Genomic DNA, 17,654 nt, shown 5'->3' with positions numbered 1-17,654 from the left:
TTTGGAAAAGTTTGAAATTTCGTTGGCCTATATTGGACCCCTCCAAATTTTTGATCGAAAATGAGCAGTTCTTCGCTTTATTTTAGTAAAGTTCCTTAAAATAACTTTATTTCGACTTGCTGAAGTTGAATGATCAGTCAAAAAATGATTGAATAGTTAAATCAATCATCAATCATACAATGAATGCAGTTTTGTTGTGAAAATGCTAGTGGCCACGGCTGATTTCTGATGTCGAACTCAAAACACTTATTTTGGTGAAAAGGATTCAATGTCAGTCAACATTGTTTTAAATGATGCTAAAGATGAAAGATTTGTATACGACAGCACGCTTGAAATTGTGATTTTATTGAATTTTTCATCAAAAACCCTTTCAGAGGGTCCACTGGTAGCGAAAGCACGCCAGAGAGTATAAAGAAAATCCCCAAAAATCGTTCTCCCTCTGCTGTTTTTTTGATTTCCCTTTCCTGTGGAGCTGCGTACTGGCTGTTAACGTTCCATTCAAACTTCTTTAGAAGCTGCTCTCTTTGTCCATCAGATGACGCTGCTGTCAACTTCCGTCTACACATCTAGAGAAAACCAGTCAATTTAAATTATAGTTTGTTCGCAGTTACAATTTCGCTTAATCTGCCTTTTGTTCTTTATTTATGAACGATGATTTTGACTTTATATTCAAAAGTGTTTTAAATTCATACAACGCGACACTCGAAACCGTCAAAAACCATTTAAATTGCAATAAAATTGCTTCTTTATGTTTGCCTAGCTTTTGCCCGAACGCGGTATTCGATTGAGCAATTTCCCCTCACCGTGCACAGTTTGACAGCTCGCCCGACATAGAGCAGTTTGCACGTTCTCTGTTTCCGGCATCTTGTGCTCTTGCTCGTACCGCATTTCGTTCTACTGCTTTGCAAAAAGTGGTGTAAGTTGGTGAAAAACGGCCGGCAATTTGCCGATTCTGGATGGAAAAGGTAGCCTGCGGTGTGTGGCGTCGAATTGAGCTGGAAAAAGTGGAAATTTCTCCGGGGAAGTGCGTGAAAATTACAATGTTTTCCCGGGCGCCAAAGTTCTAGTGAAAATTTTTTTGGTTCGCGGCACGGAAAAAGTGACTGAATTATAAATAGACTACTTTGATGAGGTTATGGAACGTTCTTTCGCTGAAAACAACAAAATCTGATTTTATCTCGGACGAAGATCTTGACCGCAAAACCACATCCAGAAGTTTGTTGCGGCTTGTCTTTCGCTTTGAATTGTGATTGGCCTTGAATTGCTCAATTTTACACACTCATCGCAGTCGAATAACCCCCCCTTCCAGGATCACCAAATCGATTAGTTGCCGTGACTAATTTGTGTGCTTTTTTCGCTTGCAGGAATTAAAATTGTAACAACACAATACCAAACAAACAAGCACCTGCAAGACAATGCCAGAATTGACTGAAATCACGGAATCTGCGGCCGCCGCCGTCCCGAGCACCTCCGCCGACAACACAGAGGCCAAGCTGGAGGACGCCCCGAGCGACACCGAGTCCGAGGACACAATCCCAGAGCTGGAGGATGCAGGTGAGAATCTGGGGGGGAAGACCGCGCCAAATTCGCTATTTTATGTGATGATCGCGAGCGGTTTGTTGGTAGTAGTGGTGCCGGCTCCAAAACCGGTTTTTCGTGCTTCTTCCAGCGATTATAGAGTTATCTAAGCCCGATCTCACGCACACTAGCACGCCATTTGTTTTGCTGGCGGGTACAAAATTTAACCTCACTTTTTTCCGTGTACGTACACGCAATACATGCGCACGTAGATAACTCTATTGGACTCACGTGCGTGCGCGCGTGAAGAAACGAAAAAGAAGCGCAATTTTTGATTAATTCCGGTGTAGGCAACCACATGTGAAGGAAATGCATCAGTTGAAGGTGTTTCAGTTTTACTATCAGTTGTAGATAAGGGACTGGGAATGTGTAGAAGTAATGTGCAATCTAAGTTAAATTGCTACACTGACCTACGGCAGGATTCGTTGTTGATAACTCGGAATATTGTTTTTTTTTTTGTAGCTGATCGAAGCAAAAAATTTCGATTTCATCAATAATTGACACAGAAATAATGTTTACCCTCTTTAATATTTGTTTTCCAGGAACTGGCGCCGCCCAGCTGTCCGCCGGCGGCATGCCCGACCTCGTCTCCAAGGCCAAGCAGTCCCGTGGCGAGAAGAAGGCTCGCAAGATCATGTCCAAGCTCGGCCTGAAGCCGGTGCAGGGCGTGAACCGGGTCACCATCCGCAAGTCAAAGAACATCCTGTTTGTGATAAACAACCCGGACGTGTACAAGAACCCCCACAGCGACACCTACATCATCTTCGGTGAGGCCAAGATCGAGGATCTGTCGCAGCAGGCCCAGGTCGCCGCCGCCGAGAAGTTCAAGGCCCCGGAAGCGGCCCCCACGGCTGGGGAAACGTCTGGCGCCACCACCTCCGTCGCACCGATCGCCGAAGAGGACGAGGAGGAGGTCGACGAATCCGGACTCAACGAGAAGGACATCGAACTGGTCATGCAGAACGCACAAGTACCCCGCGCCAAGGCCATCCGGGCACTCAAGGAGAACGCCTTCGACGTCGTCAACGCGATCATGGAGCTCACGATGTAAGGAGCGCGCCACCCCCAAACTGGTGGTTGCCTTCTTTCGTCACCGTGGTCGCGGCGTCACACGTTTCCCCTCCTTCTCTCCTGCTACCCCTCGGGAAATTACACACATCCATTTTTGCTTTCTTAGTAGTAAAACAAAAACAATATAATATACAGACATGGTGAAAAAACATCGCGTTTTGTTCTTACACACTCGAACGAACAACGATTTGAGCAGGAAATGACGCTGGTCTGTCTGGGTTGGAATACTTTACTCTTTATTTTTTACAACTGCCTAAGTTCTACTCCGCTATCAACACTACAAACACTCACATGTACGGATACTAAAGCTAAACATGTTTAAACCAAAAAAAAAATCTTCAAAAAAATAATAAAATGTCGAAATTGGAGAAACACTGCCTCTTTTGATTCCTTCATTAAATCCTGTGTTCGAAAAAATCCTGTATTTTGATAGAAAGATAAAAAGAATAATGCTCTTTTTTTATCGAACCCCAACAGGCCCCACTTTCACTCTGAATGCAATGAAAATTTCTGGAGTAACATTTGAAAAGGGCGGATAAGCATTTTGACAGCTGAAACTGTTTTGCATATTCCGAGACTACAGGTAACTATTTAACAAAACTTGCAGTATTGGAAGGTAGCTGTGCAGTATGCATGCCAGCTATCGATTAATACTTTCAGTTTTGTGAAAAAGTTACAATTAGCCTGAGAATTTGCAAAATAGTTCCAACTGTCAAAATGCGTATCCGCCCTTTTCTCGTGTACACCCTTACCAAAAATCATGATTTTTTGAGTTCCAAATCCCACTTTTCATACGATTTTTTGAGTTCAGGTACTGCAACCATAAAAATGGTTATATGGGTTGAACTGAAAAATTCGTATGAAAAGTGGGATTTGGAACTCAAAAAATCATGATTTTTGGTAAGGGTGTAGCTCCAGAATTTATTCATTTTCATCCAGAGCAAAAAAAAATCCAGAAATTTTGAGTGAATTTAGATTAGCGTGCACGGTTTTCAACATCCCAATCAAACCGTTTTCCGCATGACGGGTTCATTCCGCTTCGAATTCCGCTTCGAAAATTGCTTCGAAATTTTCTAAACGGAATCTCCGGTTCGACTCCGTTTAGATTCCGTTTGAGCCATTTTGGTACATTAGCGACACCTGCTGGTGTACGGCCGAACTTCAGTGACACTTCGCCGCGTTTCGCCGAAGCGGTTTTTCTTTCATTGTGTGAGTGTGGTCTGCTGAAGCAAACGTCAAACGTGCGTCAAACAAAGTGTGCGCTAGAAAATTTCGCGATCGCAGCAGTCGAAGCCCACGCGGAAGAAATCCTCTTCCAAAGGATAATTTTTAAAGTTTGAACTTGCTTTCAAGTGGAGAAATTATTATTAAAATATTAAAATTATTTTTGCTTTTGCAGAACCAAGCCAATCCAGCCAGGAGGGAAGTCTCAACGAACTTTTGCAGCACATTCTATCGGTGCTGTCGCACGGCAAGCAAAGTGAATTCGGCCTCGCCAACTCGACGTACACGCGCTTTGTGCAGCAGGTGTGCCGGGACTTTCAGCGGGAACATGCACCGGTAGTGCTAACGCCACTGCTCTACCCAATGGAATCGGAACTCCGTAATGGACACTGCCTGGGGCAGTCAGGTGATGGAGATCGGCTACACGTTGAGGGCTGCAAGAACCACCTGCTGGCGGCCGGGAGATATCGGCGCAGAATGTGGCCAAGATTATTTCGTTGATGTGCTTGACGTCGCTGTCGGAGAGTCCTCCGGGTAGAGCAGCGGCGATAGCACCACCGGTACATGTTCCCGCGGAAAGTCCCGGCACAGCTGCTGCACAAAGCGCGCGTACCTCGGGTCGTCGCCACCCGAGACGGACAATAAGGAAGTGGCTTCGTGGATGTCCCTTCACCTGGTGGACGTTCTTCTACCGGCAAGTGATGGAGATCTTCAAGTTTCCGATCCAACTCTGCCCGGACATTCTGTTTATGGCACTGCTGCAAATCATCCCGTCACGATGTCTCGCCAGGGGCTGTTCACCACATTGATTCCGATTTTCCTCGGAAATCACCCCAACTCTGGAACGATCCTGCACCACGCGAATTCTGGACGTGAGTATCTCAAGCTGGAGAAGTGGCTCGGCGACAAGATCCGCGAGCACAGAGAAGTGTTCGTGAAGACCATTATCATTTTTTTTTTGCAGCAACCGCCACCGGGAGTGCTGCACCAGCATCGTGGCATGAAAGCACCCTTTATCGCTTCTGCGATGGAGAGTCAGATCTTCCCGGGACCTTCTGTTGAATCGCTGTCCGGATTGGCCTCGAACATGGCTGGGTTGAACCTGGGAGCTCCTGGAACACTGTGTTCAGCTTTGGAAGTACCCTTGGCAATCTACTTCTATCAGTGCATGGTGCGGAACCTGGCCGCGATCCAGCGACCGGATGAAAGATCGACGATCGATGCAACGAGCACGACATGCGCTTTGTGTACTATACCATGCTGAACGACTGGAGACGCGTCGAGTGGGAAGTGTCCGCGGTTTCGCAGTACATACCACATTCTGGATTGCTGGTAGCGAATGGCGTCTTCTTTCGCCGTCTCGCGCGGTGAGTTGCGATCAGATTCTTCCGATTGGTGTCAAGTCCTCGACATCTTAAACAACTTCCGTTGGAGGAACAGCCGGAACTGACTCTGGTCTTGAGATGACCTAACAAGTTGTTTGTTTATCCATCCTCAATATAAGTGATTTTTTTTTATTTTACTCCATATTAAACAGGAAAAAAACGGATCTCTTTGAGTTGTCACCGGGTGGAGAAGACGTCCAGGTTAAGCCTCGATGCGATAACGGGGGAAATGATGAACACGACAACGACTGAAGTGACGTCGGGAGCAGATCCGGAAGAAGAGGTGGGCAAGCCGGCGCTGAAACCTACGGGGCACGTGGACCGGCTTGCCGATTTGATGGTGAAGGACGTCAAGAATGAGAAGTGCTTCCGGTTGGATCAGCTGATCAACGAACGCAACGAAGGAGCTGAAGGACGAGTGCGAGGACGCACAGGGAATCCTCGCCAATCAAAAGCGCTTGCCAGAGTTCAACCAGGAAAAGCTGCCGTTTGCCGCCGCCAGATTGGCAACTCGTTTCGTAACGAGATCTTGCCGCGTTCTGTGTTGATACGGGTGCGTGAGTTCACGATGTGCAAGATTGAGCACTTTTGCTATCCGCAACTGAAGGACCACCCCAAATTTTAAAACCTTCGGGACCTGGTGTGCTGTACACGGCCTGTAACCAGATGGACGGCAAGGTCGCAGCAAATCATGATCGGGGACAACGTGGATCAGATGTAACATCCCGTGCCGAAGACGAGCGAAGTTAAAAAGCAAGCAAAGCCCCCATTGACAAGGCATTCGAGAATGAAGCCAATGACGTCACCGAACTTCCAGCCAAACTGAGCCTGAGCGAGGTGAAAACCATCGGCGGGGGAGTACACTTAAAAACTGAACCACAATAACCCTGAAAACCCTGAAAAGCTCACCGTCAAATTCAGCTCCAAGACCGTGCACGAGGAGATCACTCTGTCGGTTATCGAACCTTGGTTCGGTGTTGGCCGCATCCTATACTCGTTCCTTGAGCACAGCTTCCGAAGCCGAGAAGGCGACGAACAGCGCAGCTACTTCTCGTTGACCCCGGTCGTGGCCCCGCTCAAGTGTTCAGTACTGCCGCTGAGCAACAACGCCGACTTCACCCCATTCAGGAAGATCTGTAAGTAATCTATCTCGCAAGCAAAACATCCTTCTATCCCAAGCTTTTTAATTCCAGCTTCATCCCTTACAAGCGTAGACATCTCGCATAAGGTGGACGACTTGAGCGGCTCGATCGGTCGACTGACGAAGCAATGGAATTCGAAGCCGTCGAGCTGGTTCAGAGTAATCCATGGCCGCCGATGTTTCCGATTGAACAGAACCACCACTGTGACGAGCGTGGCCGGCGAACCGGTCAGGTATGCGGAGATTCGTCACGAAGGAATCTACGCGGCGTCGTGCGAGAACTGCTTTTACCGGGTTGTGGTGCTGGGAAAGGTCTGGCTGGATTACTTTTACTTGTTTCTAGGGTTGGAAATAACACTCTCTTCTCTCTGTTTCAGACCGTCCGTCGTCGAAGATCTTGCGCAAGGTTCACCTGATCGATTATGGCAACGAGTTGGTCATTCCGTCAACGGAGTTGCGGCCGCCGCTGCTGTTGATGAAACCTTGGAAAAATCTGCGCGCGTTTCAGATGAAGATCGTCAAGTTGAGCCATCCGCTCGAGTTCAATGAGCGTATCCGGATTCGGATGAAGAACGCTGCGGAGGTTGATGGCCGTGAGCTGGTGGAAATCGTTCAGCCATCGGTGACGCCGTTCCTGTTCGACATGTTTCGTCCGCAGCTTACGACACCGCCCGAGCCAAATGATGTAGTTGATGAACGATGAGCTCGCATTGCCGAACCGGTCGTATCAGCAAACGCCGTTGAAATCCTCGATCTGGACAACAGCTCCATTAAAACGGTTCGCTTAGACAACATGTTCAACGACGTCAAGTTGATCGACCTGAGCATGAACCGCTCGCTGGGTGCCCTGCTGCTGGAGAACCACGACAAGAAGCTCAACGAGGCGGACGGAGCGGGAAAGTTCAAGCGCGAGCGGAGTTCGGAAAGTTCAAGGTCCCGAAGAAGGCCCAATTCGATCTGGTCATCCTAGTGGAGCTGCACGGGTTTAGCGATGGCAAGGGATCCGGAGTGTCGACCGGTGCCGCCTAGAATGACGTTGTAGGCCGCCCCGAGGGATAGTTTTTTTTGTTAAACTGGAAACAAACATTAAAAATAAAGGGACTTGGGGTTGGATCGCGTTTTATTTAAGACAAATAAATAAAAAATAGTTTTAAAATAATAAAAACCACTTGTTGAAGCAACCTTTCTGGTTGAATTCGAATCTAATTTGAACTCAACCTAGACAAAAAAAGAAAACCAGAAAGAAAATAAGAAGAAGAAGAAGCTGTCAAAGCCAACCCGTCCATTCCGTTTCGATTCCGTTTAAATCCCGCTTGAACCGATTTGCGGCGAAAACTCAAACGGAACCGGTTGTTGCGTTTGAAACGGAATACGTTTTAGAATCTAAAACGAACACTGTTTAGAATTCGAATCGAACTTTTTTCGCTCAAGCGGAATTCTAAACGGAATTCAAACGGAACGCGCTGAGTGGGAACTGTTGCACGCTTACCGACGGGTAGTGAATTTTTGAGTTGTTGTCGTGCAAAATAAGTTAGTCCTCAGATTTTAGATGTATCTGTTCCTCATTTTTAGGTGTTTTTAATTCATTTCTGAAAAGTAATTCCTGAGTTGTTAAAAAAAAATCATTTCACTAAATTTCTCCCGTGTTTGGAGGATTTTTCGCTTGAATTCATTAAGACTCGAGTAAAATACTTCACCCAAACGCAGGTAAATTTCCCAGATTTCCCCCTTTTTGAACAACATCTGACAATTTTTTTAATTTTTTTCTGTGGCACAAGCTCACTTAATTCACTATTTTTAGAATTATTTCTATTACTATTACTACTATTATTTCCACCCAAATTTCGTCAAGCGAAATCTACCCAGTCTCTCTTAAGGAGAATTTGAGCCGCAATGCCATTTAGCCTCGATCGACTCGAGGCTCAAGCCATAATTCGGTCCTAAAATTAAGCTTATATTGGGTCCTAAAATGAAGCTTAGATTGCTGATATTATTGTTCACAGCGATAAAGCTTATTTTTCTGAGTACAATGAAGAGCATAAAATGGATTTTTAAATCAATTTTGAAAAATTAACCTCGCGGTCCTTCTTGACAGAAAAGCTCCTACTTGACAGGTCGTTCCAAGGGGACCATAGTTGATCCATCGAAAAAATGTTGTCTCGTCAAAAAAAATTTTGCATTAAAATGAAAAAAGTGATCAGAAATGGTTTTTAATCGTGTTTTTTACCGTTGTACATAAAAATTGGCATAGAGCTTTAGTACCCAATTGCTGACATTATTGCTCACAACGATAAAGCTTATTTTTCAGAGTAAAATGACCCTTTGTACGACCAAAGAGGATTTAAAATTGATTTGAAATTTAATGTTGAATAATTAACTTTGCGTTCTTTCTTGGCAGAAAGCATCTTACCTGAAAGCTCGTTCCAAGAGACCATATTTGATCCATCTTCAAATTTAGATTAAATTTTCAAATCAACCTATCCGTCATGGGTTTTCTATCCAGATAGGACCTTTTGAAAAATTAATGTAGAATGTTATCTTATTTAGCAATAATTGATTTATTTATGTTGGACATTAAAATCATTAAAATGTATCAAGGTTGTTATGAACGGCGCGGATGGCGCGAATCGCGCGGATCTGGCGCGGATTTGCTGGCTAATTTTGCTCAGGCGCGGATTTCGCGCGGACAGCAATTTTGATAAACAAAATAATTGAGAACGATAGAATTTCTTTCAAATTACAAAGGAAATATTATTAGGAATTAAATAAATTCATTCTTTTTCGTTGAGTGCAAAAGAAGAAAATATTCTTCTAAAAATTATTGATTTTTTCTCTTAATACGAAACTTCGAAATAATCTTCAAGGAACGATTTTTTTTAAATGTATTGAGATTTATTATATAAATTTTACGTAACATCACAACTCACTATTTTTAAAACAACTGCTTAACAATTCATATTAAAAACAATTTTATTAAAATCAAAATAACAAAATTCGAAAAATTACAGAATTTCAAAAATTTTTAGCTATGAAACTTTTTAGATTTTCTAAGTTTTTTTTAATATAAAAATTGAAATTTTTAAATTTTTGGTTTATTGGAAAAAATAAAAATTCTGAGGCCACTCTGATTCAGGTAGAATTGATTCTTCTCCCAATTATCACAACATGACGAAACCCACTTAGCAATCTGCTAAAATCTATGTCTAAAAGCGAAATGTAATGTTAAAATTTAAAAAAAAATATACATAAAAAAATTTACATATTCAAACAATAAAAAAAATAGAATTCATAATTTTAAATTGCCAAAACTTACAGACTCAAAAACGTAAAAAAGTACGAATTATTAAATTTCTAAATTACGAAAATATTACAATTGATTTTTTTTAATTTTTTAAGAAAGTTCGTAAGTTATCAAATTATTAAATTATTAAATAATTATTTTTTTTTAATTATTAAATTATTAAACTATCAAATTATTGAAAAATTAAATAATTAATTTATTAAATTATTGAATTATTAAAGTATTAAATTATTAAACTATTAAATTATTCAATTTTATTTAATTATTAAATAATTAAATAAACAAATTATTAAATAACTAAATTATTTAATTATTAAAGTATCCAATTATTAAATTATTTAATTATGAAATTATTTAATTATTAAATTATTAAATTATTAAAGTATTAAATTATTAAATTATTTAATTGTTAAATGATTAAGTTTTTAAATTTTTTAATTAAATTATTAAATTATTAAGAGCGAGTCCACGAGCAAAGCATACCCATCTCGCATCGACCTCAAAAATCTGCCTGAAATTTTCAGGGGTTGTTTGTACATATAAAACTAACATCTGGCCAAAATATGAGCACTCTAGGTCAACGGGAAGTGGGGCAAATCGGGACACAAAGTTTGAAGGTTCAAAAACGTCAAAAAATTTTAAAAGGCTATAACTTAGGCAAAATTTTATTGGCATTTTAGTGGAAAAATTGCATAATTTTCAAACTCAAATAAAAAAGTGTTCCATCCAGATATCAACTCGGTTCGACCTGCTAAGACTGAGAACGCTTTGGGTAAGGCAGTTTAACATATTAAATAGACAATTTTACTTTTAATAATTTTTTTTATTGTAAATTTTTGCTCGGGATACTCCTTAGATTCCATTTTCTGGTGATAATTTTATCATATTCGTGTTCCTGAGACAATTTCACAATAGAAACATGCATAAAAATGTTTATTTTGATCCAAACTTTGTGTCCCGATTTGCCCCACTTCCCGTTGATCTAGAGTGCTCATATTTTGGCCAGATGTTAGTTTTATATGTACCCCTGTTTTATATGTAACCCCTGAAAATTTCAGGCAGATTGGTGAGGTCCAAACGACGTCCCATACAAAGGGGTATGCCTAGGACCACGCCTTCCGTCGGATGGGGAAGTAAATGTTGGCCGCGGTCTAACCTAAAGGGTTAGGTCGATAGCTCAAACCAGGTGTAGGAGTCATCTTCCTGGGCCTGCCTCGGTAGAGTCGCTGGTAGGCAGTTGGACTCACAATCCAAAGGTCGTCAGTTCGAATCCCGGGGTGGATGGAAGCTAAGGTGTAAAAAGAAGTTTGCAGCTGCCTCAACAACCAAACCATCGGACACCTAGTTTCGAGTAGGAATCTCGCAATCGAGAACGCCAAGCCAATGCTGTAGAGCGAATAATTTGATTTTTTTTTGTTTCAAAAATGGCTTAAAAGGTTCCACTTGGTGCAGGTAGGATATGAATCCACAACTCATCAACGGTACTGATCCAAATGCTTTCTGTAGGGGAGATGGGGGTAAGACGGCCACCCTAAGGGAGAAGTCTCATAAAATTAACACTACAGATTATTTTGATCTCAAATCAGGTACATATTGTTCTACTAATAGTCCATTATAGAAATGACATAAATTAGTTGATCTAAAAACCATTTTTTAATACTATTCAGCAATTTTAAAAAAATAATTGAAATCGGATATATATAAAACACGCGGGGTAAGACGGCCACCCATGTGGGGTAAGACGGTCAATGCTATAAATTAAGTTGATAACTTTGCTAAATCCACCCAAATACCTACATGATTGGTTGAACAGACTTCTCTGAAAATCATGACTATTTTGGTTGAAAATAACAAGTTTCAAATGTGAAGAAAAATGTTATTCAACAAATTTTATATTTTGGCTTTGTGAATTTCATATTATTGCGACCACATTTCATGAAAAACTATGAATTTTTACACGAAAATATACCCAATTTAATGCAAATTAACTGGTTTGTGTATTTCGATTAGAATTAGTAAATCATAATTATGTAAACAATATTGAATTAGCGACTTTCATTATTATCCGCGCACCACCAAACCGAAGTGCGCAACACTTCTGTTGCGCGAAAAAATCTGTTGCGCCGAACAAAAATGTAGTGGTTTGTCGTTAGCGTGTACATCAGCCTTTGGCGCAACAGCTTTGACAGGATGCGTTCGTATTTTGATTTTTGTCTGCTTTCACAATAAAAGTTTGAATGGATTTCATACTTTCAATGAATTTTGCTATAAGGCTTTCTAGTCAGAAATTTACCAATACATTCAAAGTATGTTTACATTACAGCTGGACGATTGTTTGCATCAGGTTTCCTATCTCTTTCTAGCAAAAGTTTTTTGTCAGGCGACTTCTAGCTAGTTTTTTTGACTGACCGCCCGATATGTCAGCCAACATACTTCGCAGGGCTGTGACAGCTCGAGCTCGATCATTGTTTGCATCAGGACACTGTGACGAGAAGTTCGTCATTTTTGGGTTAAATTATATTTTTTTCACTGGGCCTAGAAAGCCTTATATCACAGTAAGGAATATTGACGAACCGGCAGTTAACAGCATTTTGATAAAAAATTGATAGTTTTATCGAAAGTATGTCAAATATGTCTTAAATATGCCTTAACAGTCGAAAATCCTTCAAAAATGCAACCTTTATCTAACCAAATTTACAAATAACGGGTGGCCGTCTTACCCCCCGTGGAGGTGGCCGTCTTGCCCCCAAATTACTTATTTTATAAAATATTTTTTGCAAATACCTCAACGCATTTTTTAAACTTTTTCGAGGGACATAATCATGGGAAAACTTCAATTTAACATGAAAAAATATTTAAAGAAAGTATTACATATTGTTACCTAATCAAAATGCTTAAGTTGTAAATCATAAAAATTACATCCAGTTTCAAGTAGAAAAAATATTTGTATATTTTGAGCTATTTTTATACTATTTCAAACAATAGGTTTGGCAAAGGTGACTCCATATGCATTATTTAGCATGAGGAACAGTATTGCTTAACATTTTAGTAATATTCATTAGTATACTTAGTAAAACAGTGGGGTGGCCGTCTTACCCGCCTGGCCGTCTTACCCGCCTGGCCGTCTTACCCCCAGCTCCCCTACCTTTTAAAATAAGCGTGTATAAATATTTTTTCGATTTTTTTTTCTGTTTGCGATGTTTTTTTTTCAAGGCGACAGATCTGTGCCGTCAAATTAAAAAACACTGGCGCGGATTTTTTTTTTCGACTTTAAAAAACACATAATTAGGTTTTACAGCGTGACGTCACGAGCGCACACGCACACACATTTTTACTGTGACACACGTGCAAAAAATGTAAACAGTGCAGCCAAGCTGTCAAATTTCTAACCTCCAAATCGAGTCGGCGTAAAACCTAATTCGAATTATTCCTCTTGAAGGTCAAAGAAGTTTCATTACTAGAAGCGATCTAAATTTTTGAAAAACATTGAAAACCTACTAACCATTTGTGTAAAAATGTCCTCAAATCATCAAAAATCAGTGGATATTCCACTTGGTAAGTTTATGTTTTGTTTACCATCACGAGCACGATTGAAATAGCGAATTTTCCAGACGAGTATATCGCTAAAATGAACATAACCTCGACAACCCCAAATTCACCGGAAATATCGGAAGCAAATTCCGAACCTGCAGACAGCATTCAGCGAACGCTTCGCACCGATTCCGAGCGCAGCGAAACGCCACCCAGAAGCAGTTTGGCGCAGAGTATGAAACCGAAGGTTTCGTTCCGCAGCCGAAATCTGGACTTCCATCGTGACGAATCTGCTCGCCACCGTCTTCCCTACCAAGCTTCGGCCGATGCGCGCAATCGAATCCAGCAGCTGCGAAACCGGCGCAGACAGTTTCCGGAACTTGGGGAGGGTTCCGGCGGACCAACGCGACCCTCGATTGTACCTCCGTCTTCGATGCAGCGGCAGGCCGCTGTCACAACCGGTCCATCGTGGGAGCAGATGTTGCCCTACGAACAGCTGCAGCAGATGGCCACAACCACGTACTTCCTGAGCATGTTCTTCAACTTGCCGCCTCCGCCGCCGTTCAACGATCCGGCCCTGTTCCGTCGATGAGCAGAACCTGTCAACGTGGTTTTGTGAGCTGTGACCGCCGAATAATAAGTTTGAATTTTAACTTGACCGTTGCAATAAAAGAAGTTTAAAAGTAATATACTGTTAATTGTTATATTTATTGAAAAAAATATCAATGTTCTACATAGATAAACATTACGTAGATTAGATCAACCTACTGATAAGCAAAAACAAAGCCAGCATTTATTCCTGAGCGAATAAGTCGAAAAAGCACGCGCGCGTTTTCGAAAGCGGAAAAAAAGTCAATTCAAAAGTCAAAGAACAATCTCGCGGATTTACTTCTCGATCACGGCCGAGCTGAACCGCATGTTCATACTCAGATCGGTGGCCACCGGGCGAATCCGTTCGTCCTCGATGCCGGGCCCGTCCGTGCTGACCACGCCACTCGTGCCGTACAGCATTTTTTTTGCCCTGCAACTCGTGGATCTCCTTTTGTATGTTCATGTCGTACTTGGGGCCAAAGTTCTGCTGAACAGTCGTCAGGTGATTCAGCAGCACGTTGGCCGCCGCAAACGGTGCCATCTGCGGACAGTTGGAGGGCGCCACTCCCAGCAGTCCCGGCCGCTGCATCTGTCCGCCCTGTTGCTGCAGCTGATGGTTGCGGAATGCGTTCTGAACCGCACTCGAGAATTTGTCCCGATCCTGCGCGCTCGATTGGGCCAACGCAGCTTCGAAGGCAGCGATTTGGCCGCCGAACGGATCGATTGCCAGCGGATTTGGACCCGATAAAAGTGGACGCAGGTCATTGAGTGGACCACCGCGGTTTGGCTGCGACTGCTGCTGGAAGCGGTCCCGACTCGGGTTGAAGCTAGCCACGCTCGGTTTGCCGTTAAACTGGTTCCGGATTCGACTGAAAGAGGGAAATCAAAAAGGGGAAAGACACAAATGAAATAGAGCAGAGATTAGAAAGTGAGTGGTTCAAACTTCTGGTTCCGGAAGCGACCGCCGTTGTTTCTGCCGCCGTTATTGTGATTCTGACGACCTAGCTTCCCGAGCCGGTCCTGAATGCGAGCGCGCGACTCATCGTTGTGAAACTTGGCGTTTTCGCCCAGCGAAGCGATCAAGTTGTCCGTGTTCCGATCGAACTCGGCTCGGACCGACATTAGCGGCTGCAGCCCGGTCGGTTTCTTGAACACATTGTCATCTCTTTTGAGCCGCCACTGCTGCGAGGCCATGTGCCGAATGCCCCGTTGCTGCTCCACCGTAATAAATGTCCGCTCGACTTCTTCACCCTCGCCGCCGTCTTTTTCCAGCTTCGCCTCGTCGTCCTCGTTGCCGGAAGTAAGCTTCTCGACCGGAACCAACGGCGGTGGAGTGTCGCCCAGAATTTCGTCCTCGTCGCAATCGTCCATGGGCAAGCCGTCCGGATCATCGTCCATGTCCAGCAGATCCTCATCGTCCTCCTCTTCCTGTTCGGAACGGAGCTGCCGTTTGAAGAAGGCGGCACCCTCGTTAGTTTGCGGGACCGCGGCCGGCTTGGGACGTTCTCCCGTCTCGATGCCCTTTTCGGCGATGTAATCGTCTTGGAAGTTGAGAGAAGTTTGTTTTCAAAAAGTGAATCCAACCAGTAAACAAAGCAAACTTACCCAGCGATAGTCCAAGCGCTTGCTGCAGCTTCGAAGCCATTTTCTACCGGATGGGCGTTCCTGGTTCCTGACGGTTTTATTGTTGGTAGATAACTCTCAATATTTTCTAACTATGACGAAAAAACGATTGAAAACGTGCTTTTTACCTTCTGGCTCCGAGTAATGTACACAACAAAATGATGAAAGTATGACAAATGGCAGCCAGCATGCATGTGCGATGTTTTGTCTAAAATACATCGAAAATTTAACGAATGTTTTTTTTTTGGCACAGGGCTACACACGGTAACTTGACAGGTTTGTACACGCTAAATCCAGTTACATAGCTCTGAAAATTTCTGATTTAATCTGACAATTGGGTACTAAAGCCCTAAGTCAATTTTTATCTACACCGGTAAAAAACACGATAAAAAACCGTTCCTGATCACTTTTTTCATTTTAATGCAAAAAAAAATTACAAGGCAACATTTTTTCGATGGATCAACTATGGTCCCCTTGGAACGAGCTGTCAAGTAGGACCTTTTCTGTCAAGGGCAGTGTAGTTATTTTAAAAAATTGAATTAAGAATCCATTTTAAATCCTTTGGGGTCGTTCCACGGGACGTTCAAAGAGTCATTATACTCAGAAAAATAAGCTTTCCCAGACACGAGGATTTCTAACAGAATTGGTTCTACTAGAATCCTGCTAGAATGCATTTTCAGCGACGACACCTCCAGGAAGATCAACATTGTAATCCACCAGGGCAGCGCTAGTCTCGAGACCAGTTCCGACGCTAGGATCTCTTTCGAAGTGGCGACTCTTGTTGGCCTGTGGGGCGCTTCTGGCGATTACATTCCGGTGTTTTTCGAAGAGATTTTGTAGATTATGCGCGGGTACGGGGACTGTGCGAACCCGTTGCGGGAATGATTTTGGGGGAGATTGTGGTGCACCGGTTACTCGGGATTGTGCAGGAAGCGATAGACCACTCGTTGTGTCGGCAGGCCAGTTCGGTGCTTCCAAGAGGGACTTAGAGTATCATATATGACGAGGAATCCGACGCGAGTTGAGCGGTTGCAAAAGTAAGGGACATAGCGTTTGTAGAGAAGAAGATGAAGGATCTTAACGGGGCCGTTTTTTGCAGCTGGGATTGAATTTGAACGAGTCGGATGAGCTTTCTGCCAAAACTTTCTCAAGGGCTTGGAGAACATTCCAAAATCAATCAACTGGACATTTGATCCAGAACCTGCTCTCTATTGTATTAACAATTTCTCAAGAATCAAGAATTTTTCATGGACGGTGAACATCCGGTGGGCTTATTTTCGGCACGAGGAAACAATTGTTGTCTGGTGCATTCAGTCCAACGGCCTCTACCATGATTGTAGGACCACAACCGTTGTTCCGAGGCAACAATCTGCGGCGAATTGATGGCTAGGTAAACCTGTCCCTGTCCGAGGAATTGTCGTAGCCCACAGCCAATATTCACTAAAATCAATGCTTGCTCCGCTGATAAATGTCGGTTTTATTTAATTTTTACCGAAGAATATTTGAATAATATTAAAAACTGATAAGTCATGCAAATTTTTAAGCTCTAATGTAAACATAAACACACACAAGCACCAGAACTGTCAAAGCCAAGAAGCGTAAAGTAGCGGTGGGAATTCGTGGTTCGAATTTCGTTAGTATACTTACAAGTATATTAAAATAACGTAAGTATACTAAGATTTATTAATTATACTTGGAGTTTCCTGCCCCTTGCTAGAATGATTCTAGCAAGCATGTCAGATTTCTACTAGAATTTTGCCAAACCGCCTCCCAAATAATCTGATCCGTTTTTTTCTAGCAAAATTCGTGCAGGATTCTAGGGAGCGTTCTTTTATTACGTAACGCAGTAGGGGAGGGTCGGAGGCCGTGTTACGCTCCATACAAATTTTTAAAATTTGTATGGAAATTTTGTTACGAGGGGGGGGGGGTCTAAAAGTCCGATTTTTCGCGTTACGTAATAAAAGAACGCTCCCCTAGCAGAAATGCTTGCCAAATTCTCACAGGATTCTAACACAATGATCTGTCAGAATAGTTCTAACACAGCCTGGGAGCATGTTGACAGCTCCCATACAATTTGAGCGTACCCCGTTTTGTGGGCCCAGTGGGCCTAAGATGGCGGCCTTCGATATTATCTAGCCAAACTTTTGAAAATGGCGAGTTTAAATAAATATAGCTTTAGCCTTGTTTTGGTTTAAAAAGACAAAATAAG

At 42.7% G+C, this 17,654-nt stretch overlaps 3 protein-coding genes across 4 annotated transcripts; 2 read left to right on the top strand and 1 right to left on the bottom strand.

Annotated features, from left to right (window-relative positions):
* Window positions 1-811: 811 nt before the first annotated feature.
* Window positions 812-3,021, top strand: LOC6041337 (nascent polypeptide-associated complex subunit alpha). Of its 2 annotated transcripts, none has more exons than XM_001850562.2 (3): window positions 812-916; window positions 1,365-1,554; window positions 2,121-3,021. In XM_001850562.2, the coding sequence occupies exons 2-3, from the start codon at window positions 1,416-1,418 to the stop codon at window positions 2,627-2,629; spliced, it is 648 nt and encodes a 215-aa protein (XP_001850614.2). In that variant the 5' UTR covers window positions 812-916; window positions 1,365-1,415; the 3' UTR covers window positions 2,630-3,021. The 2 variants fall into 2 exon arrangements, with proteins under 2 accessions (XP_001850614.2, XP_038119666.1); XM_038263738.1 differs by lacking the exon at window positions 812-916 and adding an exon at window positions 948-965.
* Window positions 3,022-13,112: 10,091 nt separating this feature from the next.
* LOC119770516 lies at window positions 13,113-13,906 on the top strand. The gene is made up of 2 exons (XM_038265519.1): window positions 13,113-13,255; window positions 13,312-13,906. Exons 1-2 carry the CDS (start codon window positions 13,216-13,218, stop codon window positions 13,821-13,823), a joined length of 552 nt encoding a protein of 183 aa, XP_038121447.1. The 5' UTR covers window positions 13,113-13,215; the 3' UTR covers window positions 13,824-13,906.
* Window positions 13,907-14,020: 114 nt separating this feature from the next.
* LOC6041336 lies at window positions 14,021-15,611 on the bottom strand. The gene is given in 4 exon segments (XM_001850561.2): window positions 14,021-14,248; window positions 14,250-14,691; window positions 14,766-15,363; window positions 15,428-15,611. Coding segments are annotated over 4 exon segments (1,212 nt in total). The 5' UTR covers window positions 15,468-15,611; the 3' UTR covers window positions 14,021-14,116.
* Window positions 15,612-17,654: the final 2,043 nt, after the last annotated feature.

Source organism: Culex quinquefasciatus, chromosome 3 (genome assembly GCF_015732765.1).
Source record: "Culex quinquefasciatus strain JHB chromosome 3, VPISU_Cqui_1.0_pri_paternal, whole genome shotgun sequence".
Lineage (NCBI taxonomy): Eukaryota > Metazoa > Arthropoda > Insecta > Diptera > Culicidae > Culex > Culex quinquefasciatus.
This window is presented reverse-complemented; position numbering and strand designations above follow the sequence as displayed.

Coding starts and splice junctions, on each gene's coding strand:
- LOC119770516 (XM_038265519.1), top strand. CDS start 13,216: ATGTCCTCAAATCATCAAAAATCAGTGGATATTCCACTTG. Junction 13,256..13,311: donor ATCAGTGGATATTCCACTTG/GTAAGTTTATGT, acceptor CGAATTTTCCAG/ACGAGTATATCGCTAAAATG.
- LOC6041337 (XM_001850562.2), top strand. CDS start 1,416: ATGCCAGAATTGACTGAAATCACGGAATCTGCGGCCGCCGCCGTCCCG. Junction 1,555..2,120: donor CCCAGAGCTGGAGGATGCAG/GTGAGAATCTGG, acceptor TTTGTTTTCCAG/GAACTGGCGCCGCCCAGCTG.